At 39.4% G+C, this 24,125-nt stretch overlaps 2 protein-coding genes across 7 annotated transcripts in view; both read left to right on the top strand.

Moving 5' to 3' along the window:
* The first annotated feature begins 764 nt into the window (after nucleotides 1-764).
* On the top strand, nucleotides 765-13,389 carry trafd1 (TRAF-type zinc finger domain containing 1). Of its 6 annotated transcripts, none has more exons than XM_006789681.3 (12): nucleotides 765-854; nucleotides 1,707-1,755; nucleotides 1,842-1,977; nucleotides 3,927-3,980; nucleotides 4,078-4,501; nucleotides 5,075-5,350; nucleotides 5,425-5,489; nucleotides 7,628-7,888; nucleotides 8,067-8,205; nucleotides 8,969-9,179; nucleotides 9,376-9,433; nucleotides 11,226-13,389. In XM_006789681.3, exons 2-12 carry the CDS (start codon nucleotides 1,721-1,723, stop codon nucleotides 11,262-11,264), a joined length of 1,698 nt encoding a protein of 565 aa, XP_006789744.1. In that variant the 5' UTR covers nucleotides 765-854; nucleotides 1,707-1,720; the 3' UTR covers nucleotides 11,265-13,389. The 6 variants fall into 6 exon arrangements, with proteins under 6 accessions (XP_006789744.1, XP_006789743.1, XP_035763252.1 ...); XM_006789680.3 differs by having other exon boundaries at nucleotides 811-900; XM_035907359.2 differs by lacking the exon at nucleotides 765-854 and adding an exon at nucleotides 910-1,069.
* Nucleotides 13,390-15,122: 1,733 nt separating this feature from the next.
* Nucleotides 15,123-24,125, top strand: part of smtnb (smoothelin b) — a 48,572-nt gene continuing 39,569 nt past the window's right edge. The window contains 2 exon segments of the mRNA XM_006789678.3: nucleotides 15,123-15,204; nucleotides 15,398-15,484. Of these exon segments, the coding sequence (XP_006789741.2) occupies nucleotides 15,434-15,484 (51 nt within the window). The 5' untranslated portion in view covers nucleotides 15,123-15,204; nucleotides 15,398-15,433.

Below are 24,125 nucleotides of genomic sequence, written 5' to 3'. Positions count from 1 at the left end.
GGAATCATTTTGTAGGGCTTTTACAGGAGCAGATACTGGTGCTGATGCTGGGTTCATGGCTTTCTACTGCCCTGCACAGCTCTCCTTGAGTAACCGCCTATCTCCTGAGCAGGGAGACACAGCAGAACTTCTTGGGATGGCATGATGGGCTGCAGGTGCCATCAAGAACACTAGCAAAAGCGATACTAGAGAAAAATCAGTTAGTGATAAAGAGCAATATTCTAGTAACCATTTGCAAAACCATTCCCTTATGCAGGTGGTCTTGTTACCTCTGCAGTGCAGCTGTTGTAGCTTTCATTTGCAACAAAGCACAAGAAGTAAATTCTCAGTGTTTGATGCTTCTATCTGGACAAACTGACATCCATTGAGTTTAACTGACTTAATTTTATAACGTTTTGACTGAACTTTGGCTTTATGTGATTGAGTAGTGTATGATAGTATCCAGGCTATGAATATAAATGGGACTAAAGCTGGTACTTTGTTTGCGATCGCTACTAAATTGTAGACTTAAAATTCTAATAGTTTTAAAGATAGTAATCATTATTATTGTTATTTAATTTGAAACTATTATTTTTCTGGTTTTAAAAAAGAAAACCGATTAACGACAATCATGTTTTGAAATGATAGGTTTAAATATCTAGCTAAATATACAATAAAATGTGCACTAAACCATTAAATGTGTAAGATTTCTGAGATAGGATAGAAAAATAAAAATAAGTAGATTTACCCGAGACGTTTTCAGCCATTGCACGGTCCTCCTGTCAACCAATCAGAGATCAGTCTGGAGAGACAACTGGAGCTTTTGTGCCCTGAGTTAAGACTTACAGTTAACTTTGACCTTTAACTGCTTCAACGTAAGTGGGTCCAGACCCCAAAATATAGAGCCTGCCATTCCGTTTGGTAGGTGTATTCTGGTTGCAGTTTTGTAAATTGTGACGAGACGCTTTGGTTTGGTTGAGTCGTAAACTGCCTGACGAACTCCGCGTTGGGTGTCAATCTAAACCAGCTCAAGAAGGAAATAGCGAACTGTTTTTCTGGCTAGTTGTCGTCAAGTAGTTTTCTGTCGTCTGTGAGTTTGGGTGAATATCATTGACTGATAAGCTCTAGCGTTAAATCGGTTGATTTGGCTTTGCTTCTAACGGTCGGCAGAAACTATCTAAAGGGGGGGCAAACGATGTTACATTAGCTTCTTGGCTTAGTAGCCTCTTCGTATGCGCTTATAAAGTTAGTTAGCTAGCGTAACTTTGCGGTGATACCTAGTCGTGTGTTCAATACGGGGTTATATATCTAGCAAAATAATAAGGAGCTAGCACAGTAAAACGTTTCGAGGTAGTTCAAATATGCTTGTTAGTTATTACTGAGAAGGAATTTCCTTGCTAATTCAGGCCATCGTTGTCAGCTAACGTCAGCTACCTGCCTGAAACACTGGGTGAGCAAACCGAAAGTCCTGCTGCCAAGCAGTTTCAATGACTAACAACAGTGGCGGCCCATATAATGTCTGGGTCTATTTTAATAGAGCTCGATAAAAAAATATTATTGTCGCCCGATGTTCAAATGCCACCTTTTTCACGAATCAGTCACACATATTCTTTAGCTTCAAACTGTAGCTCATATGAACGCCACACTCACCAGAGAGCTGATTTAAATGTATCTTCCTCCTAACAACTTGCTGATTTGTTACTAATGTATTACTTTTACCCCCACAGTCTTTGGCAAAATCATGGCAGATGAAAACACACAGTTCTGTGGCAATTGGTAGGTGGAATATTTGCATCGCCCGATGAATATTTTTTATAGATTGACGTTATAAAAGGTTTCTTAATTTTCTTTGTCCCTTTAAGCAAACATGACATCCCTGAGGCCAATTTTACAACCCACGAGATTCACTGCAGAAGAAATATTTCTCTGTGTGATGTGTGCCAGGAGCCAGTACCCAGGTCAGACCTGCAGGATCACAAGCAGCAGGAACATACACAGGTAAGCCTGAAGAGGAGCAATGTAGACTGTGTGTGTGTGTGTAGAGAGAGAGAGATGTTATGAAGTTCAGTTTTATTTATTTACTGACAGTTCACAACAACTTTCCTCTCAAGGTGCTTTGTACTGTAACATAAAGACCCTACAATTTTAGAAAGAAATTGCTATAATCACACGATCCCTGTGGGCAAGGACTTGGCGACAGTGGGAAGGAAAAACTCCCTGGTTACAGGAAGAAACCATCACCCGATCCAGGCTCAAGGAGAGGCAGTCATAATCTGTAACCTGTAGGGGAAAGATGAGAGCGCAGAGAGAGCTAAGACAAAAGACACATTATGGATGTGAGACACAAACTTGATAACTGCTAAAGACAGCAGTATAAACACACAGGTGTAAGAAGACCTCATGCAGCCTAGGCCTATTGGTGCATAACAAAGGGAATGTTAGGCCTACCTGATTCATCCCTAACTATAAGGCGGATCAAAAAAGAAACTTTTAAGCCTAATATTAAAAATAGAGAGGGTCTGTCTCCTAAATCCAAACTCAGAGATGGTTCCATAGTTGCGGGGCCTAAAAGTTGAAGGTTTTGCCTCCCATTCTATGTTTGAAAACTCATGGAGACTGAAGTTAACTTGCAGTGCGAGATTAAAGTGCTCTGTTAGGATAATAATATATACGGGATATAACGGGGCCTAATTATTCAAGACTTTGTATGTTGAAAGAAGCTTTGTAAATTCAATTCTGAATTTATGAAAACATTTATTTGCTGTAAATTGATTCCACCACCCATTAGATTTCACTGGATTCTCTTACTTTATGACTCATTTGGTGTTACTTAACAAAAGGAAAGGGGTTAAGGAAATGAAAGTTGGCTAACTTGAAATGAAGAAATAGAAACTCAGGAGGAAGATGGCTGACAGAGATGTAATTGTGCACAGGACATCTTGTCAGAATGGAATAATAATGATAAAACACACGGTGATACATAGTCACTGCTTTTTAAAATATTTTTATGTACATTTTGTGTTTCTCAGTTGCTGAAATATTGTGATACATCACAGATGATTATTTTTTTGTTGCAGTGGTTCTCAAACTTTTTCTGAACCTGGAAAAAAAGTTTCATCCTGCTCTCTACAGGTTTTATTAATGTGTAAAGTGTAAAAAGTTAAAGTTAAAAAATGTAAAAGTTAAATTCTTTTCAAGTGCAAGCTCTGTTAGTGTATTTTTTTGGGGTGGCGGAGTTGTTGGTTTTTTTCTTTATTTAAACCTTATTTAAACCTTTATCTGTGGTTGGCATGAAGCTGGACACTCTGGTGACAGTGGCAGAGAAAAGGACACTAAAGAAGCTGCTGGATATTATGGACAATGCTGGGCATCCTCTGCACACGGCCATAAACAACCAGAAGAGTCTGTTCAGTGACAGGTTGCTTCTCCCAAAGACAAGAACCAACAGACTTAAAAACTCCTTTGTCCCACACGCCATCAAACTGTTTAACTCCTCTCTGGAGGGGAGAGGGAGGGGAAACAGGAGGACAAAGGAGGGGGGAACAACTAAGCTGTAGTGTCTCTCCACTTCACTGTGTAATACCTTTGTGCAATACTTTTTGTTAACAATCATACTTGAAATGTGCAATTCACTTGTATTTTTATTTTTATTCCTATTTATTCTATTTATCCCCTTTGTATATTTTATCTATATATGTCTTTGTATTTATATATGTGTGTGTGTGTGTGTGTGTATATATATATATATATATATATATATATATATATATATATAATATTCTTGACTCTGTAACTTCTGTCGGTGCTGTGCTTTTTGGAAAACAAATTTCCCAGAGGAACCTACCCGAGGGATTAATAAAGTTCTATCTTATCTCTTATCTTATCTTATTGGATTCTAAAGTGTCACAACAGTGATAATGTAATAAATCCTGTGCTTTTCATTTTAGATTACCTGCAAGTGTGGTTTGAAGATTGAGAAGAATAATTTGGATGCCCACCAGGTATTATTGAAGAGCCTTTCCATTCCTTCTTTTTATAACTCTCAGCTTTGTTAATCTTCATTAAATCCTGCGTCTTCATGATGATTGTCTGTTGCAGAGCTCTGAATGCTCTCAGCGGCTGGTTCCATGCCAGTACTGCGAACTGGAGCTTGTCTTCAGTCAGTCCAAAGACCACGAGGATTATTGTGGAACGCGCACTGAGCCGTGTCCCTACTGCAAGTGCAATGTAATGCTGCGAGAACAAGCTACACATCCGGCCTTATGTGGAAGCCTCACACCGCCCCAAGAAAGAAACAACAGTAGGATGGGTCGAAGTCCAGGGGACCCTCAGTCAGGGGCATGGCTGGAAGCTCACTCCATTAGAAACCCCCTGAGAAGCCAAGAGAGAGGCCCGAAAAATAATAACGTCAGTGCAGCAGAGCAGCAGGTCTTTCCCCGACCTTCAGTTTATAATACTTCAAGGGGATTTCGGCCCTTAGGAGACTGGAGAAATATTTCACCACAGAATCCTTTTAGCAGCTGTGAGTGTTTTGATTGATACATTTTGAAACAGCAGCACACAAATGAATGCTCCAGAAATGTAACTAGCTGAAAAATGAAAATACTTTTATAAGGTGTTGTAGGTGCTTAAACTGAAAAATGTGTTATTTTACCCCATTGCTAGATAATTGCTAGGTATCATGATGATATCATCATAACGTGTGTTTTAGATCAGAAGCTTCAGGGGCCTAAGATGTACCTGTGTGCAAAATTTGGTTCCTCAACTCCTGATTGCGCGGGAGGACACATATACACAGACAGAACATACACAGCACTGTGTGTTTGTCTATATAAGCATAACCTCAGTGTTATTGGCAGTTTTCTTCAAAAAAAAATTGAGTTTTTACACTTGTGAAATATTGCTCACACTCTAGGTCTCTTACTGTCATGTTTGTTTTAACTTTTACATTTTACCAAAAATAATTAAACAGACATTTATATTTTCTTTTTACTCTACATTTTGCATAGAGATTAGAATGAATCTGCCATGCTGTTGAGTTATTTTCCTGAACTAATTTTTTTTTTTTTTTTTTTTTAATATCTTGTACTTCCAGTGCTGGGGCAGAGTGATTTTCTGCACAGCAGAAGCGGCAGCACATGGGCACATACTGAGCACACTCTGGATGATGATTCATCTGGTCTGGACTACATGCTGGCTCTCAGCCTGCAGACTGAAGGAGACACGGGGGCCAGAGGTGTCGAGGGCAACGTGTGGAGTGGTATCTGGGATCACAAGATTGGAAAATCCAACACTTCTCTGTCCAACAACAACTATCCAGACTTCACTGTTGGATCAAGTACAAGTGCAGTGCAGGACCACGATCAAAAAGGTGAGTTAATGTTTGCTGGAAACATCAGGTTATTCGGATATCCATTTATTGATCATTTCAAATTGTTTTCCCAGATGCAATGCTGCCTTGTGAATTTTGCGAGGAGCTGTTTCCAGAAGACGACCTCATTTTACATCAGGTTTGAGATTGCCTTTGATTGGTGTTTCTTTGAGTCTCAGTGCTAACTCGATGTTACCACTCAGAGTTTTAGATGTCGGAAAGTTCCTTTAAATCGGCTGAGCTAAAACCTGAGTGGGGTCACAGAATACCTGATGGACAAATGCACTACAGTCACATGGTGCCTGAAAAGACTGCCGCGTGTCACAATTATACACTTAGACAATCGTTGCTTTGAATAATAATAAGGATCTTTTGCTGATTTTCTTCACGTCCACATTTCTAAACGTTGTTTTACTTCCGCCTGTAATAAGGCATGGTGTAAGTTTAGAGGGGGCCAGTTTCAGCAAATGAAAATAAAAAGGAGCAGTTCATCCTCCCCAGACTTATCAAAGTAAAAGCTTATATTCATTTGCTTGCATTTTGGTGTTTATTGACTGTACAATCAGTGAAACAAAAATATTTAAAGTTGGTTCTTTGAGAACAAAACATATCAGTATTCATAGCAAATCTATGTCAAGTTGTCTTTGGAAGGAAACACAAAGCATAAATCATCAAAGAACTCCTAGGAACTGTATTTCCAAGTAACATTAAACTGCTTTTATTCTGGTGTGGATCAGAGTGGTGATGTTTAACCTAAAAAAACTCGGTATAACTTTAAAATACTGCTTGCAACTAACTCCCCTGTAATTAAATGAAATTTCAATGCATTTTAATTTGAAATTACAATCTAATTATATTTACCCACTAATACCATAAGGTAGGTACACTTGAATAAGGGGCTTACAAGTCAGGCTTTTACAGGAAACAAAGAAATAATTATACTGTAATTAAATTAAAGTAGCATGTAAATAATTTTACATGTTGCATGAGTAAAACAATTTCGTACTTTGTGGTACACGGGCCGTATTATGGAGTGGATTAATGTTGCCTTTTTACGTCTTTATTTTATTTTTATTTTATTGTTTTACGTCTATATTTAATATTCATTATGTTGACGTGCATTATGGATGCACAGCCACCCTCCTGTTAAAAGCTGACTTGCTGCCCTGTTATTCTAATGTGCCCAACCTTTTAAGCGTTTGTAGGTAAATATAATCAGATATTTTGTTTTTAAATAAAATACATTGAAATGCCATTTAACTTCTGGGGAATTATGCTCTAAGTCGTGGGCTATTATATAGTATTACCATTATAAACTATTACCAAAAACTCCATTGTATTTTAGTGCAGAAGTCTTCATGCAGAAGCCCAAAACACCATAAAAATAGGTGCACCTGTCCAGGTTTTCAAGATTCTTCCTATTGGTGGAGCTTCACTGGTGGAAAATGCCACTTTCATCCTAGGTGGAAGTTTACCATTAGTGGAACGTCATTACAAACGATCATGTATTTCTTATAAAGTCCTGTTTTATTTTCTGATAATGGCTTGTGTGGTGAAATGCATTGGATTTCTTTTGTTTTGTATTTTAGTTTGAACAGTTAGTTAGAATACAGGCGTTGTGAATTTTATTTAAAGAGACGGTGCCTTTGATGATTTTACCCTGTCAGGCAAGTTATTTTAAATTAGATTTTGCCATTTTTGTTATAAACGTAAAATTTTTAATCACCAATTTGTTAATTTCTTTTTTTCTTTCTTTCTGTTTTTTTGACTAATGAACTTAGATATTTCTGATGGCGTCCACCCAGAGGCTACACCTTGAAACTAACCTTTATGCATATCTGATAGTAAACCATGAGATATTTCCTCTTAGAGAAACATTCATTTACTCAGTCTAAAAGACCTGCTTCAGCCTGCCAAGTAACTTCAGCTGACATTTTCAGATTTTTTCCCTCTTTTGGTCTGCCTCAGCTTTAGTTCATAACCTCTGTGTATTTCTGGTTCTCTTTCTAAGCCTTCTGCACACACTGCTGCCCTCTCAGTTGGCACTCTGTATTGTTAAATGACAAGTAATTGTGTGTGCTGCTCAGTGTAAAATGCTTAGATCCAGACTGATATCACACAGCGTGCAAACATTTGCATACCTTTGGTTTATCTTCGATTGTTCACAGTCCACTTAAACTCTATGCATGTTGGAGCACATGCCTTATTTCCATCTAGACATAACATGACAACTTGACTTACGTAGGTTTCAACAGTGTGCACTTTTCTCTGTTTCAGACTGGATGCAGTCCTGCTTCGGCCTTTGCGTCTTTCAGCAAACAGCCCTCATCTCCACCTAAAGACGACAGGACCAGCACGAGTACTTCAGGGCTGATGCACAGCCTTCCTGACACACTCGCTTCTAATATCCCCACCTTCCCGCGGTCAGTCTCCCCAGCATCCTACAGTCCTCCAGCCAGTCCACTAGAGGGCGATGTGGTCATACCATGTGAATTTTGTGGAGTTGCTCTTGAAGAGGCTGTAGTCTTTCACCATCAGGTATTTCACTCGTCTAATTACCCAGCCAATACAAAACTCCCACTTCATGATGACTGTTAAGAACTCTGTATTACCTTTTAAAATGTGTTCAACTACATGTGTATGTATTGTTGTTTTTTTTTTGTTGTTTTAAAGTTTTATTTATTTTGTTTGTTTGTTTTGTTGTTCTTTAATACAGGACAAATGTGATATGCGCCCCCAGAGTGCTCACCCTCTGAATAACATAACAAAAGCATCGGTCAAAAAGCCACTAAGCCCTGGTAGAGAAGCCTTTGGGCTGCCGTCCCCAGAGTTTCAGAGGAGAATAAGGCACCAAGGTAAAATCTGACATTTATTCAGAAACCTGATTTATGGGAACAAATAACTGACTAATTCTGAGAAATCTAAATATGCCATTTGCAGTGATGTAGTAACATATGGAGACATTGTTTTGATATGAGCAGAAATAATTTTGTAAGTCTGTGTTTCAACAGTGATTAAGCGATTTGACGCACTTGTGTTTAAATGACATTTAAAATGTCTTTCTTCTCATGGTTTAGTCACGTTTTGGCATTTTAACGTTTAACAAAAGCAGGGGAAAGTGTGTGTAAGTGTGGGGGTGGGGGTGGGTGACAGACGGCAAGTGGCCTGGGTGGACATAAATCCACTGCATTAGCCTTCAGTATTTGGGTCACGAGCTCAGCCAGGTGAGCTGTAACGGCACATAAATCTAAAACAACTTTGTTCAGCAAACGAGCCTTCATCAGGGAGTTAAATGTGATCAAAGCATGAGAATAAAGTTGATTTAGATATTTTATGTTTATGTGTGTTTAATTGAGTTTTCATTTGTACTTGTGGTTAGATAAAATCAGAATTAAAGAAATGTTCAATTCAGTTTAAAGAAACTACATACATAAAGCTAGAATACCTTTCATGCAGTATCAGCAAACACGTTTGTATAACTTGTTAAAGGTTTGTGTTGTTTGCATTTTATTTGGGTTACTAGATACTGTATGTCCAGTTTTTCTTCTGTTGTATCTACATCTGCATTTATTTTCATTTACACCTTTTCTTCTTTTTTTTAAATTCTCTTGTATATAGCAGACTTCTTGGATGAGGACTTTGCATTTGACAGTGAAACACCATCAGGGCAAAACCAAAGGGGATGGCAGAAAAGCTGCATCGGCCAACCGAATCAGAGGAAGACGTCAAACTTTGATGTTTCGCTTAAGAACAGACCTCAGCAGGGCGGAGAAGCAGAAGGGACTCACTTTTCTTTCTGTGACACAGACAAGAATGCATCTCTAAAGGGGTAAAATAATTTTATGTGCAAATATTTTTTTAGCTTTACTTGACTGTTGTTAGTTTTTTAAAAAATTATTAAATATATAGTTTTTGCTGCACTTTTAGTGATATTTTCCCTGTGACTCTTAACAAGTAGTGAAGAAAATAGATGAATGGACCTGATATGTTATTAATATTCTCATTTAAATGTATTTTTCCACCAGACTTCATTATCCAGAAAACAAAGAAGGAAGAGGTAACAGAAGGAATCAAGTATCAAAGGTACACAACTTTTAAAATCCCATTCACCTACATTGATATTTGTTTGCATGTTTGTAGGATCAGAGCATGTACATGGTGAAAAAGCAAAAAGTTAAACCAGGCAACACCAGCTAATTTTCCTGCTTGTTTATTTGTTTGTTTGTTCCTCAATTGTTCTTGCCAAAACTTAAACTTTAAATTAATGACAGGGCAGTAGGATAAAGTTAACCTATTCAAAGTAACCTGTTAATAATAAAATAAAATGTAAAAAAAACAAACAAAACTAAAGCCTAAACTTTTTGTTTTGCAGGTGGCATAAAAAGTAAAAGTAGAAAAAATTGAAGTTAAACCAAATAAGATGTTTCTGCTAATAATCCTTATTTGATTAACAATAAAAACACAGCATATTTATGCATAACGAGTGACGTACCTTGACAGTGTCTTTACCTTCCAAACAGTGTAAATATTTAAAAACATGAGGACTTACATGTAAGCTTTAAATTTACAGTTTATCAAATCCCACTAAGCAATTCTTATCTTTAGATTAACCTCTCTTCTTTCTCTCCTGTCCCCTTTCTTATCTTTCTCCATCTGGGAGTGAAGTTAGCTCTCTTTTCTTTTCTCTCCCTGTGAAATACAGCAGCTGGACCTTTAGCTGATGTTTGTTGAGCTGATTTAAAAACGCTGCATTTGAAATGACCTCACATTCCCTTTATGCTTACTCGTCTTCAGTATGGCTAGCTAGATGCTGAAGTACCTCAACAGACAACTGTAGGAAGGAAAAGTAAAGAGTAGTGAGAAAACAAAAACTATTCAAGTACAGATACCTGAAAATTGTACTTAAGTACAGTATTTGTACTTTGTTACTTTCCACCTCTGCCAATTACCACAATGTTTATTTTACTAGTCTGTACACTAAATCACCAGATTATTTCATCTCTTATCTTATTTGTGACAGTGTTGCATTTTACTGCTATGGTTTTTAGGTTCTTTATAGATTTTTAATCACCATTTTATCAGCGCTATCTGATAGCATCTCTGATGACAGTAGAAGACACTCGTAGGGATTATTTTGGGCAGGAACAAAAGTCACGAGGGGTGAAGCGCCCCTTTTTATGTGGGCACGCAGCTTAACAGAGAAAGTTGATAACCACTGCGTGATACCTGTTATCTCTGACTGGGGTTTAGGTTTTGTTAAACCAGCTAGCACAAAGAAAGAACTTTGTTCAACGCCCCTCTGTGAAACTTTCACAAGGAAAACATTGAGGATAGAGCAGGTCCAAAACACCAGGTCATGGGAGCTCTTGGTAACATTTACTGTGAGTGGTCCAAGTCATAGCAACCAGTGAACCCAGCAATGGGGTCATGGGTGACAAAAACCTATTTATATGTCTATGGTGCAGCTAGGCCATCACAAAAGAGCCATTACCGCACAAACTGCTCCAAATCATACTGCTAGCTTTGATAGATGGATCTCACGCTGCATCACAGCTGTTTGCAGTTCTGACCAATGTGCACAAAAGGTGGACCTTACCCAGTAAAGTAAGGCCAGCACTATGCTAAAAAGAAGGTTTGATAGAAATGTAACTGCACACTGATGCAGACCATGTACGCTCTTCACGGTGATCATAGGATGATGCAAATATAAATACAAGGATCTAATTGTTACTATGAAATAAGTGAGATCATTAATTCTCTGCACACAGAACAAGATAAGATTGCAGATATTTGATCGCAGAATAACTGTATAATTAACGTGAGGGCCACACAGCATGATTTTAAAAGCATTTTCACTTTTTTTTTCCAACTGCAGTTACCCAAGAAGCAAAATGAAGAGCAGGACGAAGAGTGAGAGCTGAGACTGGTGCAGAAATGGAATAACCAAATCTTCTACTCTTCTGCTTTTCGTGTAACTTTTTGCACTTTTTGAAACTTAATGAAACATATAGCTATCTGCTAAGTGCCTGTGAGAGTGTTTGGATTTTAAAGTTTATATCTTGAGGAATTTTACTCTTAGTATAAAAAAATAGAGTGCCCCTATTATGCTTCTTTGTAGCTTTGTAATTTTTATTTTGGGAGAGTGCTATAGTAAGCTTACATGCCTTAATGTTCAAAACTACAATTTTCTCAAACTGTATACTTGTGAAATCTTCAAAAGCTCCCATTTAAGCTCCTCTCATTTTAAGAACCCCCGTTGCACAAAACCCTGCTCTGATTGGTCAGCTGGCATGAGAGCAAGGACAGCTCTGATTATATACTTAAGATAGTCCAGAATAGAAAGAATTTTGATTACTTCTAACTTTCTGTGATCAGTTTACATGTAAATATAAATGAAATCACAGCACAGCCATTATCTCTTACTTATCTGAACCATCATGATGTGGCTGTTCTAACATCAAGATTATAGGAGTGCCGATCTCTGCCTCCTCAGATATCAGGGGTGCATGAAGACTCCTGCATACCATCTTTCAGTCAGCAGAACATTTGGCATGCTTTGCTCTAAACTAAGATATTTTGGAATGAGCAGAAATGACTCTACTGTGAAAATCATGGCAGACTGTGAGGCAGCTGCTCGTTCTTTGTTTGAGGGAGTGCCAGTCTTGTGGCCTTATAGGAGTGCGGTGCATAGCGATCTAGAATGAGTTCGGGAGCAGTGTTTTCTGGGGGGTGTAACTCCTTATGGACTTTATAACTTTGCAAACGTGTACAGAAAAGCTAAATAGTGTAGCCAGCGTAGCGTCACCTGTTCATTAGAAAAGTCCTGTTAGGAAGCCTCGAGCTGATCTTTAAAACTGCACACTCACTAGTTATCAACTTCTGATTGACAAGATGCTGACAGATGACTCCGGCAAGGAGCATAAGTTATAAAATTAACGTCATGTTTTATCCAGTATGAGCTGAAGCTAGCTACTGAGCCCATAAATACTCCTCAGGGTAGGTATCCCGAGAGCCAAGGAGCCAAGGACCATTTTTCACATAGCCTACAACCAGAGGAGATTGACCGCTTAAAAGGATGCAGGCCTGAGGCATACCTGGAGGTTATGTCCATCATTCACATACAGATTATATGCATAACACACTAAAGGATAGGGAAAGCCTACAAAGTATAATAGGGGCACTTAAAAGTCTGTTTGGTTTATTCATACATATTCTACTTTATATCAGATGTTTTATGGCTAACATGAAGCCTTCACTATAAATGCTAAGATGGACTTAATTTATATTGAATATAAGGTTGTTGTTTTTTTAAGACCTTAAAAATCACATCTTGGTTTATGAAGAAAACTGTGTGTGTGTCAAGGGCAGTCACCTGACCCCAACAGTGTGCATTTGTTAGACTTTATATTTCGTTTGTTACTCGAGCCTATTATTGTTACGTTTAATTTTTTTTTTTTTTTTGTGTAACCACTATTTGCCGTTTCTTCGTCTTTCTATAACCTAAAGCACTTTGATAGATTTTACATTTAGTTTAAAGGGCTTGAGGAACAATTTTAATTTCTACATCTTTGACCAAGAGAAGATTTTCCGGTTCGATTGAACACTTGTCTTTTTATACTGTTAAACTTTTGTCTTTAATAATTTGTTTGTAACTACTCAGTAATGTTTTCATTTGTATTTAAATACCATCATATCTCGGATCATATAGAATTCATATAGAAAGCTTATAGAATTATATTTGTGGTGTTATAAGATGTTTTCTAATATTTTATGAAGTAGTGTTAAAAGTTTTGTATGTTTCTCCTCTAAGTAGTTCGGATAGATAGGATGTATTTTGTGTGTAACATAGGGCCTGCTCATATAATGAGATCTGCACATTTTGCCTTTGTGATCAAAATGCCCAAGTAGACAGCAGCTCATGAGCGATATCACCTTGTGTGTTGTTTTTGTTGGATTTTAGGCTGACGTGCTGTTTAAGAACAGCTGTCTTGATGCTCTTTGTCTTGTGTAGTTATTAAAAGTTTTAAGGCGCACTTTGATAGTTTTGTGACTGGTGTTTGTATTTTCTTTGCCATATACATCACATGAATAAACCTGGTTGTAACAAAGTGGCAGAAAGACTAAAATATCTGCTCATGTTCTTCACTTAATCCACTCCTCATTTCTTTTCTACCGCCAACAGCGTGGCTAGGGAAGTGAAATACTAGAGTGTCTCTAACAGTAAGAATACAGTATAAATGTTGTTATTTTAATAATATTTAAAATGTTACATTTTAATATATTATTATTATTTAATTTGGATGGTTTTTGGGTTAAAGTGCATGAAAATCAGAAATCCAGAATCTCTGATTATTTTTAGTTTGAGTAAATTGCTTTGCTTTCTGTGTTAAACTGAGTGTATTTAGGCACGTAGGCATGCTTGAGATGACCTGCTGAAATTCAAACTGAGCATCAGAATGAGGAAGAAAGGTAATCTATGTGACTGTGAACGTAGCTTGGTTGTTGGTGCCAGATGGGCTGCTCTGAGTTTTTCACAAACTGCTGATCTGGGATTTTCCCACACTACCATCTCTGGGGTTTACAGAGAACCGTCCCAAAACAGAAAATATCCTGTGAGTGGCAGTTCTGTGAGTGAAAATGTTTTGCTGATGTCAATGGTCAGAGGAAAAAGACCAGACTGCTTCAAAAAAGTAACTCAAATAACCAATCGTTACAACCAAAGTATGCAGAAAAGCATCTCTAAATGGACAACATAAGGGACCATGATGCAGATAGGCTACAGCAGAAGAAGACCACACTGGTTATCACTTCTGTCAGCTAAGATCATGAAACAATTTGCAAAAGCTCATCAATAGATGATTGGAGAAATGCTGCGTGGTCTGAGTCTTGATTTCATTCAGATGGTAGGATCAGAATTTGGTGTGAACAACATGAAAGCATGAATGCCTATCAGTGGTTCAGGCTGCTGATGGTGCAATAGTGTAGGATACATTTATTTGGCACACTTTGGGCCCCATAGTGTCAAACAGTCCGACTGTGTCCATAACCACAGTGTAACCTTACTCTCATGGCTGATGTCACAAAGGCCAAATAATCTCAAACTGGTTTCGTGAACATAATGACTTTACTGTACTCAAATGACCTCCACAATCACCAGATCTCAATCCAACAGAGCACCTTTGGGATGTGGTGGAGTTGTGTGATGCTATCAGTGTCAACATAATCCAAAATCTCTCTGGAACATTTGCACAAAATCTTGAATGAAGGCAGACTTTGGGCGTCAGTTTAGCTTAGTGGGTTGAGTGGATGTCCATCTGCTGAAAGGTTACTGCAGGGGCCTGGCTCTAGTTCAACCCTGGGCTATTTCCTGTGTGTCATTCCCTCCCTGGTCTCTGTCCCACCTTTCCGGCCTACTCTACTGCCCTGTTATCAACAATAAAACTTAAAAATCTATTTATTAGATAAGTGCTATCAAATAAACTAATCCCTTATTTACTGTATAAACAGGTAATTACAGACTATAAATCAATGTAATTATTATTATAATTATTGGTAACAGGTATGTATAATTATTAGTATTATTTTAGGGAGGTTTCATTAATATTATAAAAGGTAAGATTTTAATGAGAATCTTAAAGATTCGAGTGCCATATAAATACCTGGAGGCTATTTTACGTCTCCCCACACAGCGGCGCGCTTTGAATGAGCGCCGGGAGAGGCCAGATCCAGCGAGGGGCGGGGTTACACCTTTCCGAGGGAATCCTCGGTTCAAAAAGCTCCCAACGTCTCCTCGTGAGAACTTCGGACTGTGTGTGCTTTCATTGTGACCCGAGAAACAGACGAAGACGACCGAGGTATGCTCTTGTAGCAGGACGAGGGTTTATTTCTGTTGTTAGAAGTAAAAAAAAAAAAGTTTCTGCTGTGCTGAGTAGAAAGTTATAGACAGTGCGGATAATTTTTAAAAAGACGATAACAACAGCCTACGTGCCGTGCAGGTGGGTACAGACGTTGTTGTTGTTGTTGATCGGGACACCTATCCCTATCCAGACCTCGTCTCACCTGAGCTCGACAGGACACTCAGAAATGTCCCTGGAAAGCTATTCAGCGTTGGATGAGCCCTCTCTCCGAGCTTTGGTGAGTAGATGAATGGGAATACTAATGTTGAGCACTGTGGGATATAAGTGTGTTAGGGGGCTAAGTGATTCCTTTGTTTTGGGGGAAAATGTGTGCTTTTAATCCAGGTAAATGTCTGTCTGATCACCGGTGATTGAGCCCAGTGCTGTTGATATATTCAGCATTTGTCTCACCTTTTGATACCTCACAGGTAAGAGTGTCCAGACAGGTGGTCTGCACGCATACAGGGCCATCTACTCCCAGTGCTTACCACTACACTGGGAGTAATTCATCTCCAGTATATCCCAAACACAACGGCAGTACAAAAATTATGAGGGTTTTCTACTGGTGCCAGGATATTAAAGGGTATTTGAATCTTTAATAAATGAGTAGTTTTGTGTATAATCAAAGCAAACAGCTGTCAGACTGATGGAGAAAGTAGCTGTTTAAAAAAGTTAATATCTAAAAATGTCTAATGCAGAATATTCAAAGTAGTTCATGATTAATAAAGTTATTCATGAGGCATTACCTCACAGGAGCATCAGTCAGTACTGACAGGAGGAATGTATCATTCACCAGGAAGTCTAGAAACATTTATTAGTTCTTATCAGGAAGGTTGTAATTAATTATGGAGGAGGGGAAGTAACACCTGCAGGCATGCCGACGAGGAAGTATGAGTCAGCAGCCCTTGTTTAGGCATGAGTTTGAATCACAGACACATACGCAACAGTCATACATGCAACATATTCATTCTTTTTTAAAATTTGTAATGACTTAAAGCCTTCAAGTTTGCATCTCTCAGCTGAAACTCTGTGTGGCTTTGCTTTTCTGTCATTACCCTCACTGGCTGATTTCAGAAGAATGTGCACTTTAAGATGGAAAAGAAGAAGGGGAGGAAAAAACCCTTGATTGCTGTTTTTAAAAGCTGACCTGCGTGCTGTTCTTTAAATCATCTTGCCGACACACACAGTCCTTGTTTTCCCATAAATTGCTCTCACCATGAGTGACGTTACGCTGGTGGGAGCACAGGAGAACATGCAGGAAATAATATTTATCCTTCAGCACAGTGATTTACTTTGAAGCGGTGGCACTGGCTGCTTTGATCAGGGGCTTTATGAGTTTATTTATACGAAGACGGAGCAGGAAAAAGGAAGATGAACTGAGTGCGAGGGAGGAAAGCCACAAATTTAGCTGGGAAAGTTTCAAAGACTGTATTGGGAGATTTTGTTTGGGAATATTTAATTTCAGACACATTTTTCACCAAATTATGGTCCCATGAGACCCCAGCTCATTGGTTTTAAGGGTGCTTGTCTGCCTCTTGCTGTGTGGCCTGTGAGAAAATGCTGTCCAGAGAGGAGCAGCAGCATCAGCAGGAGAATTTAAAAAAACGTATGTTCTTATCCTGGCGCCCATTAGTCAAGCCTTTACTGAGCTGGAGCGAACGGGACTCTTCCGGCTGAGCGTCTTTCCGCTCAGTTTTCCTCCCTCAGATGTGACCAGCAGCCTGTAGGTCACAGAGATCCCACATTTTCACTGATGATGTTTGTGGTGACTCGAGTGTCAGGGTTTTCCGTGGTGAACTCGGATTCAAACGAAACAAACCCGGAGGAGAAGTTCACATGAGGTTGCGGTGTAATTTAAACGCGACATGACAGCTGTGAATGGAGCCTTTTTTGTGTTTTAAGTTTTTTATGAAACATAACACCTCATTGTGTGGGGTTTATGCTCTCTCTGAATCTGCCTTTATTCAGGACACTAGTGAAAGATGACGGGCGTTTGGAGATGGCTGGGCTTTAATTAAACTCATCGTAAATCCGGGTGGAGGAGCTGCTATTAAACAGTTGGATAACGAACACAAGTTCCAGGCCTGTGTTGTACCTAATGAACTAAGCAGTCAGAAGGTCATACGGCGGCCTCTCTAACGCCACTAATCCCGTCTCTACACTTGTATTGAAAGCCCGGCCAGCCTTTTATACTGCTCATTTAATCCCCTCCATGGCAACAAGGGAAAGCAGTTGTCTTTTCTCTTAGCTACCACAATTATTTAAATGTCCACAGGAATAATCGGTTGGTGTCCTGGTTTCCTCAGGAGAAGAGCTGAGGTGGGGAGGGGGAGTGTTTGCAGCGGGTCATCTGTCTGAATGGTGCTTGTGTGGCCACAAAAACACAAAAGCTGCTGAGGCTACTCAGAGAAAACCCCTTTCCTTCCAAACCACTCCAACCGCTGTTACTTAATAGCAGACTTTATCTGATGGTTTCAAGCTCTGAGGGTGATGGTTATCTGCTGTTATTCCCATCAATGTGCTGTGCGGTAACAGTTTTCTTGGGGGTTAAACCTGCAGGACGGGTTGGGTCTGCAGGTGTCTGTTGATGTGGCAATCTTGCGTCATCCGGCTCTGTTGTGAAAGTGTCTGTTGGTTCTCTGGCTGCACTGTAACAGACCTGAAATCAGTATTTGCATAAAAATCACATTGCAGTTAATGTACAACTCAGATGTTTTATTATTTATGAATTGATTTGACCGCTTGGAGACTTTTCTGCCTGTGGCGCCTGCTGGGCTGGTTTCACACGGGCTGGATGTCTCGCGTAATGATTTGTAACCTGTCTTGCCAGCTGTGTGACTGTCCCTTTCTCCCTGGTGAGCGAGAGGCATTCACACATGTTTAAAATAGCCGATTTTGCTCTGTGGTCCAGCCTCGTTGATATATGGGACCCCTGGGCCTTTATTTTATGGCTCTGTGGACCCTTTGTGAGTTGACAAGGGCTCAACGGTTACAGTCTGAGAGGAAGAATGGACTTGTTTTGAAGGATCTTGGTATAGTGTGCAGATTTTGCTTAACCCCCAGAGATGGGGGTCCAAAATGTCAGCCTTGTCATTAGGAAAATATGAATTGCAGGAGTTGCACTATATTACATAACTCTTGTCTGGGACAGTTTCATATATATGCAGGCTGTGTGTTTTTATACACTCCAAGCTAAAATTAGAGAAAAAAAAAATGTTTCCATGAAATTTCAGTCAAGGGGACTGATTATGCTTGTACCAACTATAAAATTTAAGAGCTGGAAAATTTTTAAGTGAATTAGAGTTAATACCTGATACGCAGTTCAAAATAATCCTTCCTGGTGAGTTTGGTGCTGTTGGCAAACTCAAATATTTAATCACATTAGGCCCCTTTTCCATTACTACCTACTTGGACCGACTGGTTTTCGATTACAATTTGGTACCACCAAATGTGCATGGTCGTTGTCATAGCAACGCGTTCGAGCATCCTGCGACGTAACAAACTCTACAACAAAGCTTGACGTCGAAGCAAGAATACCTGCTGCTCGGTCTGCTGAGACGGAGAACACTGCGTTTTGGGTTTTTTTTGCTTTTTGCTTTTTTGTAACCGTTTCCAGAAATGGCAGGTTGATTTTCGTGAATGAGACAATCTCATGACTCATTGAGTGACTCTAATGACCAGCCAATCGGTGGCATGCAGTCTGACAACGTCACCCGGCCAAGCAGGTACTGTTAAAACACACCAGGTGCTATGACCTAATGCACAGGTGTCGAACAGGGCCTAGAGTTGTAAATCAGCTGTGATGGCCCAGGGTGTTATCTAAAACCTGCAGGACACCGGCCCTTGAGGCCTGGAGTTCGACACCACTGACCTAATGGAACACCCTAAAAACCCAGTCGCCTGACTAGGTAGTAATGGAATAGGGGTCATGGCATCATAATGTATGATAAATAACTCAACTGTGTGGGTATAAATGTGATGAAAATTCAAACTATGCGATGCTTTTAAGGTGTTGTACGTGTGTAAAACCTTAAAAAAAAGGTCATTTGGTAAGTGGTTGCTAGGCAACGTGACAGCCTTGTAATATCTGATATAGATAAGTGCATCCAGGAGCCTAAACTTTGTGCTAAGTTTTGTTGCTCAACTCCTTGCGGACTAAATCGCAAACAGACACACGCAAAGAGATTTCATTTAAAACGTGGCCTCAGTGTGGCCGCAGTCTGAAACGAGTTGTTTTAGCTGTCTTCTGATTGGTTGCCCACTTGCAAACAGAAGATTTGAACAGCAGGTGGGTTGCGGCTGCTGTGTTCATCATCATCAATCTCCTCTTTCTTTAGCACCACACAGAGCCAAGAGCAGTAAAACATGCCTGAGCATTAAGAACCGCTTCACGTCTGAGCTTTCAACTGGCCGGGATTACTTGTAAATACACTGACCTACATTATTCAAAAATCATCCACGTCTGTAACAGCCAGTGTGTGACAGAACAGTACAGTAGTGGCACCTTTTTAAAGTGATATCAATCAAATTGAAGCTGAAATGATCAGATATTGCTGTCGCCTCAACGATCCTGAAAACCATTTTCATTTCTTCATACCTTTTTTGGAAAATTGAGTGAAGTGTCCTCAACTTGTACCTATCATGGTAGGTACAAGTTGTTGCATGCATTACATCTCCCTCCGAATGCACACCTGCATCATACCACAAACACCTGTAAAGACAAGAAAACTGAACCTGAAGTATCTCCTACATCTCGAGCTTTAGGGTTTGTGAAGTTGGCTGCCTTTGACCTATGCAGATGTGTATGTGGTGTTTGTGCTCCATTTTCCGAAGGATTAAAGGGAGGTGATGATGAAGACTGGAGCAGTTTAATATTCAGGGCAGCGCTCCCTCTGACGCAGGATGAGTTATCTGCACTGCTGCAGTGACAGCCTGTTATAGTGAACCATTTAGTTCCTGGCTTCAGCCTTTGAAGCAAATATCCAAATAAATGGCCGTGCTGAGCTGAGATAAGAAGCTGCATGTTTGCGTCATAAAACTGGAAACTTTTGTTCTGCTATAAATAGTGCTCTACGATTTTAGCTCTGAACAGATGAGAAAAGAAAAACCATGAACTTTGAGATCATCTGGTCTTTGACCCCTCAGTAGTTTGTTATTGTGGGACAATCATTCAGAGTGAACGTAACACTGTTTAGCGCAGCTCAGAAAGTATTTAAGTGTTTGTGTTTAGAAGGCAAAGTTGAAACTGAGTTCAGTGTGTCAGTTTTTCTTGTTTAAGCGTATATTTACTATTGTTATGTCATTTTTTAAAGGGTGGGTTCTCCAGAAGGACGAGCGGCCTTTAAAATTTGAAGCAGTATTTTATTTTTAGCAGTCTTTTTTTGTAATGCCATTAGAGAATAATGTGGCAGTACGCTGAACAAACAGCGCTCAACAGTGTAGTAATGTGATTACATTATTATAAGATTGTGTATTAGCTTGTACTTAAATTGTTACTGCTTAGACTCCTTGTCTGTGAGTTATATAGTTCTCATGAGGCCGTGTTTGAAAACTTTACTAAATATATTGCGATACAAAGTTAAACTAATTGTCATCGTGGCCTTTGGAGCCCAACAGCAAGCTTAAATTTCAGGAGTTTCACTTTAACGACTATTGAACCCCGTACTCTGCAAGACAGAGTGAGGAAAATGGGTTATTTAAAAAAAAACGACAGGTAGACTTTTAAAGTGTTTATCCACCAAAACAAATGGGTTGAGTGCATTTCATTTATCACAAAACGTTATTCTTTATATCAGGGATGTCAAACTGATGGGCTACATACAGCCCACTTTGATCTTAAGTGAAGCTCACAAAGTTTAACTATGCATTGAATCCCACATTGAGATGTCTTAGTATAAGAGCAAGAAGTGCCATTTCTACAGTACATCTCAGTTCCTTCACATGATAAAGAAATGTTGTTGTAATAAAACAAAGATATCTGATGACTCTCAGTAAGAAATAAATGTGTAAAATGACAAAAGAAGTTCTGGTAGCTCATTGCTCAGTCTGTCCTGTAATTATTTAAAAAACAGTTTTTGTTGAGTCACAGAAAATACTTTTGTTTTGTTTTATTTTACTGTGGAAACACTGTTAAAAAACAAATGTTTTTAATATATAGTAGAAACAGGAACTTTTCTGTCATTTAATTGTTTACCTATCACTTTATTACTACGGTGTAGTAATAATGCTCGTGGGGGAGGTCTTTATCCATAGAAAACACTGTAAAGTCCAAAATTTAACCCGTGATATTTTTATTTATTTTTTTGGAAAATCCAAATTGCCATTAGGTGTGAATGTGCGAGTGAATGTGAGCGCGAATGGTTGTCTGTCCCTGTGTGTTGGCCCTGCGACAGACTGGCGACCTGTCCAGGGTGTACCCCGCCTCTCGCCCTATGACAGCTGGGATAGGCTCCAGCGCCCCCCGCGACCCTGAAAAGGATAAGCGGAAGCAAATGGATGGATGGATGGATATTTTTTTACATTTTCCTAAGCTGTCAAGTGGACCAGATCGCAGTCTTTGCTGGGGTGATTGCGGCCCCTGGGCCTTATATTTGACACACATGGTCTATATCAAACAAGCTTGATGAAGACTATTTGGTGACTTATAGAGTAGAAGTGGGATTAAATAAGTGTGCACTTTTTCCCAGTCCTTTTTGGGTAGGTAAACTAAATCAGCAAATCAGTGGCTCCATATTTTAGTGCAGGTGTGTCAAACACAAGGTCCGCGGCCCAGAATCGGCCTGGCAGAGAAACCAGTCCGGCTCACTGGACATCTTTGGAAAATGTGAAGGAGGACACTTTTGGACTTTTAATTGCTTTTATAAATTTTACAGCTTGTCCTAATGATAAATATCTCTCCACAGCCATTCTAACTACAGTAATAAAGTAATAGATAAAGAGGTAAATAAAATGACAGGAGAATTCCAGTTTTCAATATCTACTACAGAAATATCTATTTTTTTAGTGTCCACAGTAAAATACACAAATAAGTACAAGAGGACATTTTCTGTGAGTTAACAAATCTTTGTGCTGTATAATTACAAATTGAGCACAATGTGAGTTGTGTTGCTGTGTCTGGTTTGATTCAAACTAATGGCGCTTCACTCTTAGGAACTTGCAGTCTGCAGCTTGTCAGAAGAATTCCTACTTCCAGTACTTCTGATGCAGTCAGCCAGGAGATATTCAGAACGACGGAGGAGACTCCGCCTGTGAAGTTTAGACTCAGTATATTGTGTAGCTGTCAAGCAGGCGGTGCACCGAGTTTTGTAACTGTCAGATATGAGACTGCTGCTGCTGTCACAGCTGCTCTGGTCTTTTCCTCTGTTTGGTAAGTGATCCAGCAGAGGCAGTTTGTGCGACTGATCTCTGTCCGGATCATCAGTCAGCCAAATGGAAAAGGTCTGAATAAGACATTGAACGCGTGCTTTCTTTCTTCCCCTCCTCGTCCCTGTCTGCTGTCAGAGGCGTCTCTGAGATGGACAGCAACCTTCCCTTGAGCTTTATGCATTTAGTGTCTGGAGATTTTTGGGTTCCAAAGTCTTCTCTTTGTCCAGTTTTTAGACAAAAAATACTCAGCAGATGTGGATGAAACATACAGTTTTTTCGATGTGATGAGAAATCTGTTGTTGTTCTCTCAGGGGGAAGAGAAAATTAACTCTCATTGAGATGCCATTAAGATGCCATCTAATGCTACTTCCCAAGCTCTGATTCTCAGCTGTACTGCTGGAGGGAGTCGGGACAGATTTTGCTCTCATTTAAATACTAAGCTGTTGCTCTGTTTATAGAGGAAAATGGAACATATAAGGATCTGCATTCAGCAGGAGGGAGAAAAAAAAAGTTTTTTATTAAGGCACATAGAGAGTTAATAAAAAAGGATGATTGTATGGCGCTGGATAATGCTTTTTAAATGAGAAATTGAAGAAATTTAAAAACACTGTTTTTCTTTTTTAGTTTTTCTTTTCTATATTAACTTCCTGAGGAAAGAGGCATTTCCTGAGGTCCCTAGAACTCATCAGGCGGATGTTTATGTTTTGCTTTCCAGCTCGGCCTTGTTAATGTCGTGGCATTCTTGAGATGTACACTGCTGATCTGTTAAATTTTGTTTGCCTCTCTCAGTCTGTCTCTGTATCATTGTTATACGCAGGATTTTTATTGCTGCCTCTCTGGGATCTTTTATAACAAACAGTTTGTGCTCTGCAGCATCGCAAATTGCTTCAGTTATCCCTCTCTTTTTCTTCCTGTGGGACACCACTTCTGCCTTCTGGCCCTCCATCATTAAACTAAATGAGTCGGTCACGCAAGGCTTCGGTTTGACCAGCGATGTAGCATATTTAGAGAAGATTCATCATACACTTTCAAAGTCTTGTCACAGGACAGTGCAACTGTAGTGTAGGATGCAGTGTGATTTTGGAAGGCTCGTTCCTCCTGGATGGGAATATACAAATGTTTTTTTAAAAGCAAATAAGGTGTTTTTGTGTTTTTTTAACTACAATTTCAACTTCAAGAACCAGCTCCTACAGATAAGATTCAGTATCAAAAATCCCAAAAGGAACAGTGAGGCTTAAACCCTGTTACGAGAGTGGCTCCCAAATGTGGGTCACAGTTTTCCTGCTCGACCTGGATACCTCACTGCGACCTGACCAGCGGGTCTGGAGGCAAGCACTTTCACAGGAGTGGCTGAACGAGACCAAAGAGAATTACACAGCAGAGCTGATTTTTAGTGTGCTGAGACGCAGCAGTGCAGCAAAGATCTGAAATAACTTTGAGGTCCTGCACACAGCCGAACAGTAATTATTTTGCAGTTTAGATCAGAGTGCCGACCATGTGTGCACAATCAAGCA

This window comes from Neolamprologus brichardi, chromosome 12 (genome assembly GCF_056152115.1).
Source record: "Neolamprologus brichardi isolate AB-2024 chromosome 12, ASM5615211v1, whole genome shotgun sequence".
Lineage (NCBI taxonomy): Eukaryota > Metazoa > Chordata > Actinopteri > Cichliformes > Cichlidae > Neolamprologus > Neolamprologus brichardi.
The sequence above is the reverse complement of the archived record's forward strand: the minus strand, read 5'-3'. Positions and strand labels throughout refer to the sequence as shown.

What these genes read in the sequence shown, in the direction of transcription:
- trafd1 (XM_006789681.3), top strand. Translation starts at nt 1,721, where the DNA reads ATGGCAGATGAAAACACACAGTTCTGTGGCAATTG. An exon ending in AGCAGCAGGAACATACACAG is followed by an intron (nt 1,978 to 3,926) that starts GTAAGCCTGAAG and finishes TTTTCATTTTAG; the next exon opens with ATTACCTGCAAGTGTGGTTT. An exon ending in GAAGGAATCAAGTATCAAAG is followed by an intron (nt 9,434 to 11,225) that starts GTACACAACTTT and finishes TTCCAACTGCAG; the next exon opens with TTACCCAAGAAGCAAAATGA.